Raw genomic sequence first — 18,777 nt, 5'->3', positions numbered from 1 at the left:
GTCCCAAATGGTACACAGTTCCCAAACATAGTACACTTCTTGGAGCTCTGGTCAGAAAGTAGTGTACTATGTAGGGAATAGGGTTCCATTTGGGAACAGAGTGTAGTCTCCATCTTACCCAGGGAGATGTCAGCCGCTACCTTGTTCATGTTGCTGTCTGTGAAGTCTATCAGGGACTCCTGGAGAGGGGACTGGGGAAACAAACACAGGGCATACACAGCCAGTCTGAATACTCAGCATACCTACTCAGAATACACAGCCAGTCTGAATACTCAGCATACCTACTCAGAATACACAACCAGTCTGAATACTCAGAATTACACAGCCAGTCTGAATACTCAGCATACACAGCCAGTCTGAATACTCAGAACACACAGCCAGTCTGAATTCTCAGCATACACAGCCAGTCTGAATACTCAGAATACACACTCAGAATTACACAGCCAGTCTGAATACACAGCCAGTCTGAATACTCAGAATACACAGCCAGTCTGAATACTCAGAATTACACAGCCAGTCTGAATACTCAGAATTACACAGCCAGTCTGAATACTCAGAATACACAGCCAGTCTGAATACTCAGAATTACACAGCCAGTCTGAATACTCAGAATTACACAGCCAGTCTGAATACTCAGAATTACACAGGCAGTCTGAATACTCAGAATTACACAGGCAGTCTGAATACTCAGAATACACAGCCAGTCTGAATACTCAGAATACACAGCCAGTCTGAATACTCAGAATACCTACTCAGAATACACAGCCAGTCTGAATACTCAGAATACACAGCCAGTCTGAATACTCAGAATACCTACTCAGAATACACAGCCAGTCTGAATACTCAGAATACACACTCAGAATTACACAGCCAGTCTGAATACACAGCCAGTCTGAATACTCAGAATACACAGCCAGTCTGAATACTCAGAATTACACAGTCAGTCTGAATAGTCAGAATTACACAGCCAGTCTGAATACTCAGAATTACACAGCCAGTCTGAATACTCAGAATACCTACTCAGAATACACAGCCAGTCTGAATACTCAGCATACACAGCCAGTCTGAATACTCAGCATACACAACCAGTCTGAATACTCAGAATTACACAGCCAGTCTGAATACTCAGAATTACACAGCCAGTCTGAATACTCAGAATTACACAGCCAGTCTGAATACTCAGAATTACACAGCCAGTCTGAATACTCAGAATTACACAGCCAGTCTGAATACTCAGAATACCTACTCAGAATACACAGCCAGTCTGAATACTCAGCATACACAGCCAGTCTGAATACTCAGCATACACAGCCAGTCTGAATACTCAGAATTACACAGCCAGTCTGAATTCTCAGAATTACACAGCCAGTCTGAATACTCAGAATTACACAGCCAGTCTGAATACTCAGAATTACACAGCCAGTCTGAATACTCAGAATTACACAGCCAGTCTGAATACTCAGAATACACAGCCAGTCTGAATACTCAGAATACACAGCCAGTCTGAATACTCACAATACCTACTCAGAATACACAGCCAGTCTGAATACTCAGAATTACACAGCCAGTCTGAATACTCTGCATACACAGCCAGTCTGAATACTCAGAATACACAGCCAGTCTGAATACTCAGAATTACACAGCCAGTCTGAATACTCAGAATTACACAGCCAGTCTGAATACTCAGCATACACAGCCAGTCTGAATACTCAGAATTACAAAGCCAGTCTGAATACTCAGAATTACACAGCCAGTCTGAATACTCAGAATTACACAGCCAGTCTGAATACTCTGCATACACAGCCAGTCTGAATACTCAGAATACACAGCCAGTCTGAATACTCAGAATTACACAGCCAGTCTGAATACTCAGAATTACACAGCCAGTCTGAATACTCAGCATACACAGCCAGTCTGAATACTCAGAATTACAAAGCCAGTCTGAATACTCAGAATTACACAGCCAGTCTGAATACTCAGAATTACACAGCCAGTCTGAATACTCAGAATACACAGCCAGTCTGAATACTCAGAATACACAGCCAGTCTGAATACTCAGAATTACACAGCCAGTCTGAATACTCAGAATTACACAGCCAGTCTCAATACTAAGCATACACAGCCAGTCTGAATACTCAGAATTACAAAGCCAGTCTGAATACTAAGAATTACAAAGCCAGTCTGAATACTCAGAATTACACAGCCAGTCTGAATACTCAGAATACAAAGCCAGTCTGAATACTCAGAATACACAGCCAGTCTGAATACTCAGAATACCTACTCAGAATACACAGCCAGTCTGAATACTCAGAATTACACAGCCAGTCTGAATACTCAGAATTACACAGCCAGTCTGAATACTCAGAATTACACAGCCAGTCTGAATACTCTGCATACACAGCCAGTCTGAATACTCAGAATACACAGCCAGTCTGAATACTCAGAATTACACAGCCAGTCTGAATACTCAGAATTACACAGCCAGTCTGAATACTCAGCATACACAGCCAGTCTGAATACTCAGAATTACAAAGCCAGTCTGAATACTCAGAATTACACAGCCAGTCTGAATACTCAGACTTACACAGCCAGTCTGAATACTCAGAATTACACAGCCAGTCTGAATACTCAGAATTACACAGCCAGTCTGAATACTCAGAATTACAGAGCCAGTCTGAATACTCAGAATTACACAGCCAGTCTGAATTCTCAGAATACACAGCCAGTCTGAATACTCAGAATTACACAGCCAGTCTGAATACTCAGAATTACACAGCCAGTCTGAATACTCAGGATACACAGCCAGTCTGAATACTCAGTATACACAGCCAGTCTGAATACTCAGAATACATACTCTGAATACACAGCCAGTCTGAATACTCAGAATACATACTCAGAATACACACAAAGTCTGAATACTCAGAATACATACTCAGAATACACACCCAGTCTGAATACTCAGAATATATACTCAGAATACACACCTAGTCTGAATACTCAGAATACACACCCAGTCTGAATACTCAGAATACATACTCAGAATACACACCCAGTCTGAATACTCAGTATCGTCCAGGGGATGTGTATCTGTATCTGTATCTGTAGTATAGTCCAGGGGATGTGTATCTGTATCTGTAGTATAGTCCAGGGGATGTGTATCTGTATCTGTAGTATAGTCCAGGGGATGTGTATCTGTATCTGTAGTATAGTCCAGGGGATGTGTATCTGTATCTGTAGTATAGTCCAGGGGATGTGTATCTGTATCTGTAGTATAGTCCAGGGGATGTGTAACTTTATCTGTAGTATAGTCCAGGGGATGTGTATCTGTATCTGTAGTATAGTCCAGGGGATGTGTATCTGTATCTGTAGTATAGTCCAGGGGATGTGTATCTGTATCTGTAGTATAGTCCAGGGGATGTGTATCTGTATCTGTAGTATAGTCCAGGGGATGCGTATCTGTATCTGTAGTATAGTCCAGGGGATGTGTATCTGTATCTGTAGTATAGTCCAGGGGATGTGTATCTGTAGTATAGTCCAGGGGATGTGTATCTGTATCTGTAGTATAGTCCAGGGGATGTGTATCTGTATCTGTAGTATAGTCCAGGGGATGCGTATCTGTATCTGTAGTATAGTCCAGGGGATGTGTATCTGTATCTGTAGTATAGTCCAGGGGATGTGTATCTGTATCTGTAGTATAGTCCAGGGGATGTGTATCTGTATCTGTAGTATAGTCCAGGGGATGTGTATCTGTATCTGTAGTATAGTCCAGGGGATGTGTATCTGTATCTGTAGTATAGTCCAGGGGATGTGTATCTGTATCTGTAGTATAGTCCAGGGGATGTGTATCTGTATCTGTAGTATAGTCCAGGGGATGTGTATCTGTATCTGTAGTATAGTCCAGGGGATGTGTATCTGTAACTTTATCTGTAGTATAGTCCAGGGGATGTGTATCTGTATCTGTAGTATAGTCCAGGGGATGTGTATCTGTATCTGTAGTATAGTCCAGGGGATGTGTATCTGTATCTGTAGTATAGTCCAGGGGATGTGTATCTGTATCTGTAGTATAGTCCAGGTGATGTGTATCTGTATCTGTAGTATAGTCCAGGGGAAGTGTATCTGTATCTGTAGTATAGTCCAGGGGATGTGTATCTGTATCTGTATCTGTAGTATAGTCCAGGGGATGTGTATCTGTAGTATAGTCCAGGGGATGTGTATCTGTATCTGTAGTATAGTCCAGGGGATGCGTATCTGTATCTGTAGTATAGTCCAGGGGATGTGTATCTGTATCTGTAGTATAGTCCAGGGGATGTGTATCTGTATCTGTAGTATAGTCCAGGGGATGTGTATCTGTATCTGTAGTATAGTCCAGGGGATGTGTATCTGTATCTGTAGTATAGTCCAGGGGATGTGTATCTGTAGTATAGTCCAGGGGATGTGTATCTGTATCTGTAGTATAGTCCAGGGGATGTGTATCTGTAGTATAGTCCAGGGGATGTGTAACTGTATCTGTAGTATAGTCCAGGGGATGTGTATCTGTATCTGTAGTATAGTCCAGGGGATGTGTATCTGTATCTGTAGTATAGTCCAGGGGATCTGTATCTGTATCTGTAGTATAGTCCAGGGGATGTGTATCTGTAGTATAGTCCAGGGGATGTGTATCTGTATCTGTAGTATAGTCCAGGGGATGTGTATCATTGTAGTATAGTCCAGGGGATGTGTATCTGTATCTGTAGTATAGTCCAGGGGATGTGTATCTGTAGTATAGTCCAGGGGATGTGTATCTGTATCTGTATCTGTAGTATAGTCCAGGGGATGTGTATCTGTATCTGTAGTATAGTCCAGGTGATGTGTATCTGTATCTGTATTATAGTCCAGGGAATGTGTATCTGTATCTGTAGTATAGTCCAGGGGATGTGTATCTGTATCTGTAGTATAGTCCAGGGGATGTGTATCTGTATCTGTAGTATAGTCCAGGGGATGTGTATCTGTATCTGTAGTATAGTCCAGGGGATGTGTATCTGTATCTGTAGTATAGTCCAGGGGATGTGTAACTTTATCTGTAGTATAGTCCAGGGGATGTGTATCTGTATCTGTAGTATAGTCCAGGGGATGTGTATCTGTATCTGTAGTATAGTCCAGGGGATGTGTATCTGTATCTGTAGTATAGTCCAGGGGATGTGTATCTGTATCTGTAGTATAGTCCAGGGGATGCGTATCTGTATCTGTAGTATAGTCCAGGGGATGTGTATCTGTATCTGTAGTATAGTCCAGGGGATGTGTATCTGTAGTATAGTCCAGGGGATGTGTATCTGTATCTGTAGTATAGTCCAGGGGATGTGTATCTGTATCTGTAGTATAGTCCAGGGGATGCGTATCTGTATCTGTAGTATAGTCCAGGGGATGTGTATCTGTATCTGTAGTATAGTCCAGGGGATGTGTATCTGTATCTGTAGTATAGTCCAGGGGATGTGTATCTGTATCTGTAGTATAGTCCAGGGGATGTGTATCTGTATCTGTAGTATAGTCCAGGGGATGTGTATCTGTATCTGTAGTATAGTCCAGGGGATGTGTATCTGTATCTGTAGTATAGTCCAGGGGATGTGTATCTGTATCTGTAGTATAGTCCAGGGGATGTGTATCTGTATCTGTAGTATAGTCCAGGGGATGTGTATCTGTAACTTTATCTGTAGTATAGTCCAGGGGATGTGTATCTGTATCTGTAGTATAGTCCAGGGGATGTGTATCTGTATCTGTAGTATAGTCCAGGGGATGTGTATCTGTATCTGTAGTATAGTCCAGGGGATGTGTATCTGTATCTGTAGTATAGTCCAGGTGATGTGTATCTGTATCTGTAGTATAGTCCAGGGGATGTGTATCTGTATCTGTAGTATAGTCCAGGGGATGTGTATCTGTATCTGTATCTGTAGTATAGTCCAGGGGATGTGTATCTGTAGTATAGTCCAGGGGATGTGTATCTGTATCTGTAGTATAGTCCAGGGGATGCGTATCTGTATCTGTAGTATAGTCCAGGGGATGTGTATCTGTATCTGTAGTATAGTCCAGGGGATGTGTATCTGTATCTGTAGTATAGTCCAGGGGATGTGTATCTGTATCTGTAGTATAGTCCAGGGGATGTGTATCTGTATCTGTAGTATAGTCCAGGGGATGTGTATCTGTAGTATAGTCCAGGGGATGTGTATCTGTATCTGTAGTATAGTCCAGGGGATGTGTATCTGTAGTATAGTCCAGGGGATGTGTATCTTTATCTGTAGTATAGTCCAGGGGATGTGTATCTGTATCTGTAGTATAGTCCAGGGGATGTGTATCTGTATCTGTAGTATAGTCCAGGGGATCTGTATCTGTATCTGTAGTATAGTCCAGGGGATGTGTATCTGTAGTATAGTCCAGGGGATGTGTATATGTATCTGTAGTATAGTCCAGGGGATGTGTATTTGTAGTATAGTCCAGGGGATGTGTATCTGTATCTGTAGTATAGTCCAGGGGATGTGTATCTGTAGTATAGTCCAGGGGATGTGTATCTGTATCTGTATCTGTAGTATAGTCCAGGGGATGTGTATCTGTATCTGTAGTATAGTCCAGGTGATGTGTATCTGTATCTGTATTATAGTCCAGGGAATGTGTATCTGTATCTGTAGTATAGTCCAGGGGATGTGTAACTTTATCTGTAGTATAGTCCAGGGGATGTGTATATGTATCTGTATCTGTAGTATAGTCCAGGGGATGTGTAACTGTATCTGTAGTATAGTCCAGGGGATGTGTATCTGTATCTGTAGTATAGTCCAGGGGATGTGTATCTGTAGTATAGTCCAGGGGATGTGTATCTGTAGTATAGTCCAGGGGATGTGTATCTGTATCTGTAGTATAGTCCAGGGGATGTGTATCTGTATCTGTAGTATAGTCCAGGGGATGTGTATCTGTAGTATAGTCCAGGGGATGTGTATCTGTATCTGTAGTATAGTCCAGGGGATGTGTATCTGTAGTATAGTCCAGGGGATGTGTATCTGTAGTATAGTCCAGGGGATGTGTATCTGTAGTATAGTCCAGGGGATGTGTATCTGTATCTGTAGTATAGTCCAGGGGATGTGTATCTGTATCTGTAGTATAGTCCAGGGGATGTGTATCTGTAGTATAGTCCAGGGGATGTGTATCTGTAGTATAGTCCAGGGGATGTGTATCTGTAGTATAGTCCAGGGGATGTGTATCTGTAGTATAGTCCAGGGGATGTGTATCTGTAGTATAGTCCAGGGGATGTGTATCTGTAGTATAGTCCAGGTGATGTGTATCTGTAGTATAGTCCAGGGGATGTGTATCTGTAGTATAGTCCAGGGGATGTGTATCTGTATCTGTAGTATAGTCCAGGGGATGTGTATCTGTATCTGTAGTATAGTCCAGGGGATGTGTATCTGTAGTATAGTCCAGGGGATGTGTATCTGTATCTGTAGTATAGTCCAGGGGATGTGTATCTGTAGTATAGTCCAGGGGATGTGTATCTGTAGTATAGTCCAGGGGATGTGTATCTGTATCTGTAGTATAGTCCAGGGGATGTGTATCTGTAGTATAGTCCAGGGGATGTGTATCTGTAGTATAGTCCGGGGATGTGTATCTGTAGTATAGTCCAGGGGATGTGTATCTGTATCTGTAGTATAGTCCAGGGGATGTGTATCTGTAGTATAGTCCAGGGGATGTGTATCTGTAGTATAGTCCAGGGGATGTGTATCTGTAGTATAGTCCAGGGGATGTGTATCTGTAGTATAGTCCAGGGGATGTGTATCTGTATCTGTAGTATAGTCCAGGGGATGTGTATCTGTAGTATAGTCCAGGGGATGTGTATCTGTAGTATAGTCCAGGGGATGTGTATCTGTAGTATTAGATGTGTATCTCAGCTGGTCGTCCTGTTTAGCACCTTAGAGTATTTAACCATGTCAGCTGGTTTTCTGCTGTCCTTCCCCTTCCTGGTTTCCTGCTGAGTCCGTCTGTAGTACTTCCTGGAGAATTCCTCCATGTTATACTGACTGGCCTGTAGAGGGAGCCCTTCCACCTGGAGAATACTGCTGTCTTCACCATAGCCCACCACAGCCTGACGCACACACACACACACACACACACACACACACACACACACACACACACACACACAGAGACAGACACACACACACACACACACAGAGACAGACACACACACACACACACACACACACACACACACACACACACACACACACAGAGACAGACACACACACAACACACAGCGACAGACACACACACACACACACACACACACACACAGATACACACACACACACACACACACAGCACACACACACACACACACACACACACACACACACACACACACACACACACACACACACACACACACACACACACACACACACACACACACACACACACAGAGAGAACATTAGAGAGTGAATGTCTGCATGTAACATGTCTGTGTGTTTGTGTGTGTGTGTGTGTGTGTGCGTACCTCTGTGTTGAGGTCCAGTTCATGGGCGGCGACAGTAGAGCCCATCGCCACGGCGACCGCAGCGGAGGCGGCAACACGGCCGTGTCTGTCGCGAGGCTCCGCCCTCTCAGCAGGGAGAACCAGGAAGTCTGGAGCGGCGACCGGCTGGACACACTCACCTGGAAACACACCCCATCGCCCGTAGACCGCCCCGTACCGCCAGCCTACACACACACACACAACACACACACACACACACACACACACACAAACAGAGTTATAACACACTCCACTGTCCGTACACCGCCCCGTACCGCCTACACACGCACATGCGCACACGCACACACACACACACACACACACACACACACACACACACACACACACACACACACACACACACACACACACACACACACACGTAAGCTCATGCACACACACACGTGCACACACACAGACACAGAACTTCAGTGAGTTCAAGACAACAGGGAACTCTGGGGAAAAAAAACCCAGTTTTGAACTTCTCATCCAACTCTGAATTCCAAGTCAGAGACTCAGGCATCTTTCTAGAACTCTGACCTTCTGACCTGAAACATCACTGACATCATGATTTGTCCTCGTTTCCCCCCCCCCACCCCCCAGAGTTCCCGGTTGTCCTGAAAGCACAATCAGTGGTTAAGGGTGAGTGGAAACCCATTACTTATCCTAATTCATTGTTTTCTGGCACATTAATTTTATATTTATTTTATGGGCGTTTCACGCAGCCAGCCAGCGCAGCCACGCCGAGTCCAGGCGGAAGACGGCGATTTACTTTGTGCGTTGATTGACAACTGAACAGGAAGTGTTGATTAGGTTTATAAAAAGGTGTCGATCTGACTGAATAAATGATCCTATATCCTTTCGACCATTCATAAATCATTAAAACATATCTTTTATATAGACTCATCCTGGTCCAAATATGGTCATTAGGGTCAGGTAGTGGAGAGACTCATCCTGGTCCAAATATGGTCATTAGGATCAGGTAGTGGAGAGACTCATCCTGGTCCAAATATGGTCATTAGGATCAGGCAGTGGAGAGCCTCATCCTGGTCCAAATATGGTCATTAGGATCAGGTAGTGGAGAGCCACATCCTAGTCCAAATATGGTCATTAGGATCAGGTAGTGGAGAGACTCATCCTGGTCCAAATATGGTCATTAGGATCAGGTAGTGGAGAGCCTCATCCTGGTCCAAATATGGTCATTAGGATCAGGTAGTGGAGAGACTCATCCTGGTCCAAATATGGTCATTAGGATCAGGGTAGTGGAGAGCCTCATCCTGGTCCAAATATGGTCATTAGGAGCAGGTAGTGGAGAGCCTCATCCTGGTCCAAATATGGTCATTAGGATCAGGTAGTGGAGAGACTCATCCTGGTCCAAATATGGTCATTAGGATCAGGTAGTGGAGAGACTCATCCTGGTCCAAATATGGTCATTAGGATCAGGGTAGTGGAGAGCCTCATCCTGGTCCAAATATGGTCATTAGGATCAGGTAGTGGAGAGCCTCATCCTGGTCCAAATATGGTCATTAGGGTCAGGTTGTGGAGAGCCTCATCCTGGTCCAAATATGGTCATTAGGATCAGGTAGTGGAGAGCCTCATCCTGGTCCAAATATGGTCATTAGGATCAGGTAGTGGAGAGACTCATCCTGGTCCAAATATGGTCATTAGGATCAGGTAGTGGAGAGCCACATCCTGGTCCAAATATGGTCATAAGGATCAGGTAGTGGAGAGACACATCCTGGTCCAAATATGGTCATTAGGATCAGGTAGTGGAGAGCCTCATCCTGGTCCAAATATGGTCATTAGGATCAGGTAGTGGAGAGCCTCATCCTGGTCCAAATATGGTCATTAGGATCAGGTAGTGGAGAGCCTCATCCTGGTCCAAATATGGTCATTAGGATCAGGTAGTGGAGAGCCACATCCTGGTCCAAATATGGTCATTAGGATCAGGCAGTGGAGAGCCTCGGCGGGGTCGTGTTTTTGTAGCGAGTGGCTGTTGTTTAGCACCTAGCAAGAGGCTGTTGTTGTTTAGCACCTAGCGAGAGGCTGTTGTTGTTTAGCACCTAGCGAGAGGCTGTTGTTTAGCACCTAGCGAGAGGCTGTTGTTGTTTAGCACCTAGCAAGAGGCTGTTGTTGTTTAGCACCTAGCGAGAGGCTGTTGTTTAGCACCTAGCAAGAGGCTGTTGTTTAGCACCTAGCGAGAGGCTGTTGTTGTTTAGCACCTAGCAAGAGGCTGTTGTTTAGCACCTAGCGAGAGGCTGTTGTTTAGCACCTAGCGAGAGGCTGTTGTTTAGCACCTAGCGAGAGGCTGTTGTTGTTTAGCACCTAGCGAGAGGCTGTTGTTGTTTAGCACCTAGCGAGAGGCTGTTGTTGTTTAGCGCCTAGCAAGAGGCTGTTGTTGTTTAGCACCTAGCAAGAGGCTGTTGTTGTTTAGCGCCTAGCAAGAGGCTGTTGTTGCTTAGCACCTAGCGAGAGGCTGTTGTTGTTTAGCACCTAGCAAGAGGCTGTTGTTGTTTAGCACCTAGCGAGAGGCTGTTGTTGTTTAGCACCTAGCGAGAGGCTGTTGTTTAGCACCTAGCAAGAGGCTGTTGTTGTTTAGCACCTAGCGAGAGGCTGTTGTTTAGCACCTAGCGAGAGGCTGTTGTTTAGCACCTAGCAAGAGGCTGTTGTTGTTTAGCACCTAGCGAGAGGCTGTTGTTTAGCACCTAGCGAGAGGCTGTTGTTTAGCACCTAGCGAGAGGCTGTTGTTTAGCGCCTAGCGAGAGGCTGTTGTTGTTTAGCACCTAGCGAGAGGCTGTTGTTGTTTAGCACCTAGCAAGAGGCTGTTGTTTAGCACCTAGCAAGAGGCTGTTGTTGTTTAGCACCTAGCAAGAGGCTGTTGTTGTTTAGCACCTAGCGAGAGGCTGTTGTTGTTTAGCACCTAGCGAGAGGCTGTTGTTTAGCACCTAGCAAGAGGCTGTTGTTGTTTAGCGCCTAGCAAGAGGCTGTTGTTTAGCACCTAGCAAGAGGCTGTTGTTTAGCACCTAGCAAGGGGCTGTTGTTGTTTAGCGCCTAGCAAGAGGCTGTTGTTGTTTAGCACCTAGCAAGAGGCTGTTGTTGTTTAGCGCCTAGCGAGAGGCTGTTGTTGTTTAGCACCTAGCGAGAGGCTGTTGTTTAGCACCTAGCAAGAGGCTGTTGTTTAGCACCTAGCAAGGGGCTGTTGTTGTTTAGCGCCTAGCAAGAGGCTGTTGTTTAGCGCCTAGCAAGAGGCTGTTGTTGTTTAGCACCTAGCGAGAGGCTGTTGTTTAGCACCTAGCGAGAGGCTGTTGTTGTTTAGCACCTAGCGAGAGGCTGTTGTTTAGCACCTAGCGAGAGGCTGTTGTTTAGCACCTAGCAAGTGGCTGTTGTTGTTTAGCACCTAGCGAGAGGCTGTTGTTTAGCACCTAGCAAGAGGCTGTTGTTTAGCACCTAGCGAGAGGCTGTTGTTGTTTAGCACGTAGCAAGAGGCTGTTGTTTAGCACCTAGCAAGAGGCTGTTGTTTAGCACCTAGCGAGAGGCTGTAGTTTAGCGCCTAGCGAGTGGCTGTAGTTTAGCGCCTAGCGAGAGGATGTTGTGAATGGGCTGCCATCAGTCAGGATGTGGCCCAGAAGTTAATTGACAGCATGCCAGGGCGGATTGCAGAGGTCTTGGAAAAGAAGGGTCAACACTGCAAATATTGACTCTTTGCGTCAACTTCATGTAATTGTCAATAAAAGCCTTTTGACACTTATGAAATGCTTATAATTATACTTCAGTATCGATAGTAACATCTGACCAGAAATATCTAAAGACACTGAAGCAGCAAACTTTATAAAAATGTATATTTGTGTCATTCTCAAAACGTTTGGCCACGACTGTAGACTAGAACATGATGCACCACAAACAGACAGACAGACAGACAGACAGACAGACAGACAGACAGACAGACAGACAGACAGACAAGTGCCTGAAGCTGACAGACAGACAGACAGACAGACAGACAGACAGACAGACAGACAGACAGACAGACAGACAGACAGACAGACAGTCAGGAGCCTGAAACAGACAGACAGACAGGCAGACAGACAGACAGTCAGGAGCCTGAAACAGACAGACAGACAGACAGACAGACAGACAGACAGACGAAGACAGACAGACAGACAGACAGACAGACAAGAGCCTGAAGCTGACAGACAGACAGACAGACAGACAGACAGACAGACAGACAGACAGACAGACAGACAGACAGACAGACAGACAGACAGACAGACAGACAGACAGACTGTTCACAGTCAGGAAACATGTCTGAGACCTCCAGACCTTAGCTCGGTGGGACTCGACAGTCCCGACAACGGCCCAGTCTGAATCCAGACTTTAGCTCAGTGGGACTAGACAGTCCCGACAACGGCCCAGTCTGAATCCAGACTTTAGCTCAGTGGGACTAGACAGTCCCGACAACGGCCCAGTCTGAATCCAGACTTTAGCTCAGTGGGACTAGACAGTCCCGATCAACGGCCCAGTCTGATTCCAGACTTTAGCTCAGTGGGACTAGACAGTCCCATCAACGGCCCAGTTTGAATCCAGACTTTAGCTCAGTGGGACTAGACAGTCCCGACAACAGCCCAGTCTGAATCCAGACTTTAGCTCAGTGGGACTAGACAGTCCCATCAACAGCCCAGTCTGAATCCAGACTTTAGCTCAGTGGGACTAGACAGTCCCATCAACGGCCCAGTCTGAATCCAGACTTTAGCTCAGTGGGACTAGACAGTCCCGACAACGGCCCAGTCTGAATCCAGACTTTAGCTCAGTGGGACTAGACAGTCCCGACAACGGCCCAGTCTGAATCCAGACTTTAGCTCAGTGGGACTAGACAGTCCCGACAACGGCCCAGTCTGAATCCAGACTTTAGCTCAGTGGGACTAGACAGTCCCGACAACGGCCCAGTCTGAATCCAGACTTTAGCTCAGTGGGACTAGACAGTCCCGACAACGGCCAAGTCTGAATCCAGACTTTAGCTCAGTGGGACTAGACAGTCCCATCAACAGCCCAGTCTGAATCCAGACTTTAGCTCAGTGGGACTAGACAGTCTCAACAACAGCCCAGTCTGAATCCTAGTTGTTTCCTCACACAGCAACCAGAACACAATCCAAACACGACGGGCTGTTAGTCGCATGCAAGTCAACCACACACACACACACACACACACACACACACACACACACACACACACACACACACACACACACACACACACACACACACCCCACCCACCAAACTCAGAGGTATCTCTGTTTAGTTCCTCCAGCAGCACAACCTTCTTCCTGATGATGCAGCCGTAGCGTTGGCCTCCACCACACAACACCATGAGCAACACAGAGAACGCAACAGGGACGTGAGGATCTGTGTGTATCTGTGTGTATCTGTGTGTGTGTGTATCTGTGTGTATGTGTGTGTGTCTATGTGTATCTGTGTGTGTGTGTCTATGTCTGTGTGTGTGTGTCTGTGTGTATCTGTGTGTGTGTGTATGTCTGTGTGTATCTGTGTCTGTGTGTCTGTGTGTATCTGTGTCTGTGTATCTGTGTGTGTGTGTATGTCTGTGTGTATCTGTGTGTGTGTGTATGTCTGTGTGTATCTGTGTGTGTATATGTCTGTGTGTCTCTGTGTGTGTCTATGTCTGTGTGTATCTGTGTGTGTGTGTATCTGTGTCTGTGTGTCTGTGTGTATCTGTGTGTATCTGTGTGTGTGTATCTGTGTCTGTGTGTCTGTGTGTATCTGTGTCTGTGTATCTGTGTGTGTGTGTATGTCTGGGTATATCTGTGTGTGTGTGTCTATGTCTGTGTGTATCTGTGTGTGTGTGTATGTCTGGGTGTATCTGTGTGTGTGTGTCTATGTCTGTGTGTATCTGTGTGTCTGTGTATGTCTGTGTGTATCTGTGTCTGTGTATCTGTGTGTGTATATGTCTGTGTGTATCTGTGTGTGTGTGTATGTCTGGGTGTATCTGTGTGTGTGTGTCTATGTCTGTGTGTATCTGTGTGTGTGTGTGTATGTCTGTGTGTATCTGTGTGTCTGTGTATGTCTGTGTGTCTCTGTGTGTGTGTGTATCTGTGTGTGTGTGTGTCTATCTGTGTGTGTATGTGTGCGTGTGTCTGTGTGTGTGTATGTCTGTGTGTATCTGTGTGTATCTGTGTGTGTATGTCTGTGTTTGTATGTCTGTGTGTGTGTGTCTGTGTGTATGTGTATCTGTGTGTATCTGTGTGTGTGTCTGTGTGTGTATCTGTGTGTATCTGTGTGTATCTGTGTATATGTATGTGTGTATCTGTGTGTATGTCTGTGTGTATGTCTGTGTGTATCTGTGTGTATCTGTGTGTGTATCTGTGTGTATCTGTGTGTATGTGTATCTGTGTGTATCTGTGTGTGTCTGTGTGTGTCTGTGTTTATCTGTGTGTGTCTGTGTGTATCTGTGTGTATCTGTGTGTATCTGTGTGTGTATATGTCTGTGTATATGTCTGTGTGTCTCTGTGTGTATATGTCTGTGTGTATATGTCTGTGTGTATCTGTGTGTGTCTGTGTGTATCTGTGTGTATCTGTGTGTGTGTGTGTGTGTATCTGTGTGTATATGTCTGTGTGTATCTGTGTGTCTCTGTGTGTATCTGTGTGTATGTCTGTGTGTATATGTGTGTGTCTGTGTGTGTATCTGTGTGTGTCTGTGTGTATCTGTGTGTATCTGTGTGTCTCTGTGTGTCTCCTACCTTCCTCCAGTCCCTCCACGCTGTGTAATCTGATGACGTCTCCCTTGTGGAAGCTGAGCAGAGTTCTGTCCTCTGTAATGTAGTTCCTCACTGCCACCACAAACTCAGAGTCCTGGGGGTTAGGGGTTAGGGGTTAGGGGTTAGGGTTAGAGTTAGGGGTTAGGGTTAGGGGTTAGGGGTTAGGGGTTAGAGTTAGGGGTTAGGGTTAGGGGTTAGGGGTTAGAGTTAAGGGTTAGGGTTAGGGGTTAGGTGTTAGGGGTTAGAGGTTAGGGTTAGGGGTTAGGGTTAGGGGTTAGGGTTAGGGGTTAGGGGTTAGAGTTAGGGGTTAGGGTTAGGGGTTAGGTGTTAGAGTTAGGGGTTAGGGTTAGGGGTTAGGGTTGGGGGTTAGGGTTAGGGGTTAGGGGTTAGGGGTTAGAGGTTAGGGGTTAGGGTTAGGGGTTAGGTGTTAGAGTTAGGGGTTAGGGTTAGGTGTTAGAGTTAGGGGTTAGGAGTTAGGGGTTGGGGGTTAGGGGTTAGGGTTAGGGGTTAGGTGTTGGGGGTTAGAGTTAGGGGTTAGGGTTAGGGGTTAGGGGTTAGGGGTTAGGTGTTAGAGTTAGGGGTTAGGGTTAGGGGTTAGAGGTTAGGGTTAGGGGTTAGAGGTTAGGGTTAGGGGTTAGGGTTAGGGGTTAGGGTTAGGGGTTAGGTGTTAGGGGTTAGGGGTTAGGGGTTAGAGTTAGGGGTTAGGGTTAGGGGTTAGGTGTTAGAGTTAGGGGTTAGGGTTAGAGGTTAGAGGTTAGGGTTAGGGTTAGGGTTAGGGTTAGGGTTAGGGGTTAGGGTTAAAGGTTAGGGGTTGGGGTTAGGGGTTAGAGTGAGGGTTAGGGTTAGGGGTTAGGGGTTAGGGTTAGGGTTAGGGGTTAGGGGTTAGGGGTTAGAGTTAGGGGTTAGGGGTTGGGGGTTAGGGTTAGGGTTAGATTTAGGGGTTAGGGTTAGGGGTTAGGGTTAGGGGTTAGGGGTTAGGGTTAGGGGTTAGGATTAGGGGTTAGGGTTAGGGTTAGAGTTAGGGGTTAGAGTTAGGGGTTAGGGTTAGGGGTTAGGGGTTGGGGTTAGGGGTTAGGGTTAGGGGTTAGGGGTTAGGGTTAGAGTTAGGGGTTAGAGTTAGGGGTTAGGGGTTAGGGTTAGGGGTTAGGGTTAGGGTTAGAGTTAGGGGTTAGAGTTAGGGGTTAGGGGTTAGGGTTAGGGGTTAGGGGTTAGGGTTAATCCAAACTCAGAGTCTGATGTTTCCTTCCTTTCTATCTGATGTTTCCTTCCTTTCTATCTGATGTTTCCTTCCCTTCTATCTGATGTTTCCTTCCCTTCTATCTGATGTTTCCTTCCCTTCTATCTGATGTTTCCTTCCTTTCTATCTGATGTTTCCTTCCTTTCTATCTGATGTTTCCTTCCTTTCTATCTGATGTTTCCTTCCTTCCTTTCTATCTGATGTTTCCTTCCCTTCTATCTGATGTTTCCTTCCTTTCTATCTGATGTTTCCTTCCTTTCTATCTGATGTTTCCTTCCCTTCTATCTGATGTTTCCTTCCTTTCTATCTGATGTTTCCTTCCCTTCTATCTGATGTTTCCTTCCCTTCTATCTGATGTTTCCTTCCCTTCTATCTGATGTTTCCTTCCTTTCTATCTGATGTTTCCTTCCCTTCTATCTGATGTTTCCTTCCTTTCTATCTGATGTTTCCTTCCTTTCTATCTGATGTTTCCTTCCTTTCTATCTGATGTTTCCTTCCTTTCTATCTGATGTTTCCTTCCCTTCTATCTGATGTTTCCTTCCTTTCTATCTGATGTTTCCTTCCCTTCTATCTGATGTTTCCTTCCCTTCTATCTGATGTTTCCTTCCCTTCTATCTGATGTTTCCTTCCCTTCTATCTGATGTTTCCTTCCTTTCTATCTGATGTTTCCTTCCCTTCTATCTGATGTTTCCTTCCTTTCTATCTGATGTTTCCTTCCTTTCTATCTGATGTTTCCTTCCTTTCTATCTGATGTTTCCTTCCCTTCTATCTGATGTTTCCTTCCTTTCTATCTGATGTTTCCTTCCTTTCTATCTGATGTTTCCTTCCTTTCTATCTGATGTTTCCTTCCTTTCTATCTGATGTTTCCTTCCTTTCTATCTGATGTTTCCTTCCTTTCTATCTGATGTTTCCTTCCTTTCTATCTGATGTTTCCTTCCCTTCTATCTGATGTTTCCTTCTGATGTTTCCTTCCCTTCTATCTGATGTTTCCTTCCCTTCTATCTGATGTTTCCTTCCCTTCTATCTGATGTTTCCTTCCTTTCTATCTGATGTTTCCTTCCTTTCTATCTGATGTTTCCTTCCTTTCTATCTGATGTTTCCTTCCTTTCTATCGGATGTTTCCTTCCTTTCTATCTGATGTTTCCTTCCTTTCTATCTGATGTTTCCTTCCTTTCTATCTGATGTTTCCTTCCTTTCTATCTGATGTTTCCTTCCTTTCTATCTGATGTTTCCTTCCTTTCTATCTGATGTTTCCTTCCTTTCTATCTGATGTTTCCTTCCTTTCTATCGGATGTTTCCTTCCTTTCTATCTGATGTTTCCTTCCCTTCTATCTGATGTTTCCTTCCTTTCTATCTGGTGTTTCCTTCCTTTCTATCTGATGTTTCCTTCCTTTCTATCTGATGTTTCCTTCCTTTCTATCTGATGTTTCCTTCCTTTCTATCTGATGTTTCCTTCCTTTCTATCTGATGTTTCCTTCCTTTCTATCTGATGTTTCCTTCCTTTCTATCTGATGTTTCCTTCCTTTCTATCTGATGTTTCCTTCCCTTCTATCTGATGTTTCCTTCTGATGTTTCCTTCCCTTCTATCTGATGTTTCCTTCCCTTCTATCTGATGTTTCCTTCCTTTCTATCTGATGTTTCCTTCCTTTCTATCTGATGTTTCCTTCCTTTCTATCGGATGTTTCCTTCCTTTCTATCTGATGTTTCCTTCCTTTCTATCTGATGTTTCCTTCCTTTCTATCTGATGTTTCCTTCCTTTCTATCTGATGTTTCCTTCCTTTCTATCTGATGTTTCCTTCCTTTCTATCTGATGTTTCCTTCCTTTCTATCTGATGTTTCCTTCCCTTCTATCTGATGTTTCCTTCCCTTCTATCTGATGTTTCCTTCCCTTCTATCTGATGTTTCCTTCCTTTCTATCTGATGTTTCCTTCCTTTCTATCTGATGTTTCCTTCCTTTCTATCTGATGTTTCCTTCCTTTCTATCTGGAAGCCCTTTGAATGAACATGAATGAATCACTTTCCTTATTACTGGTCTGCCTGTCTCACCCTCTAGCCTGTCTCACCCTCTAGCCTGTCTCACCCTCTAGCCTGTCTCACCCTCTAACCTGTCTCACCCTCTAACCTGTTATACACTCTAACCTGTCTCACCGTCTAACCTGTCTCACCCTCTAACCTGTCTAACCTGTCTCACCCTCTAACCTTTCTCACCCCTCTAGCCTGTCTCACCCTCTAGCCTGTCTAACATGTCT

The 18,777-nt window shown here is 44.9% G+C and overlaps 1 protein-coding gene across 1 annotated transcript in view; it reads right to left on the bottom strand.

The window, feature by feature from the left end:
• Nucleotides 1–18,777, bottom strand: part of LOC106593777 (unconventional myosin-XV) — a 145,346-nt gene that overhangs the window by 34,579 nt on the left and 91,990 nt on the right. The window contains exons 28-32 of the mRNA XM_045712653.1: nt 15,274–15,385; nt 13,652–13,870; nt 8,510–8,712; nt 7,925–8,098; nt 119–191 (exon numbers count right to left, since the gene is read on the bottom strand). Of these exons, the coding sequence (XP_045568609.1) occupies nt 119–191; nt 7,925–8,098; nt 8,510–8,712; nt 13,652–13,870; nt 15,274–15,385 (781 nt within the window). The remainder of the gene's footprint in view (nt 1–118; nt 192–7,924; nt 8,099–8,509; nt 8,713–13,651; nt 13,871–15,273; nt 15,386–18,777) is intronic.

Source organism: Salmo salar, unplaced genomic scaffold (genome assembly GCF_905237065.1).
Source record: "Salmo salar unplaced genomic scaffold, Ssal_v3.1, whole genome shotgun sequence".
Lineage (NCBI taxonomy): Eukaryota > Metazoa > Chordata > Actinopteri > Salmoniformes > Salmonidae > Salmo > Salmo salar.
The sequence above is the reverse complement of the archived record's forward strand: the minus strand, read 5'-3'. Positions and strand labels throughout refer to the sequence as shown.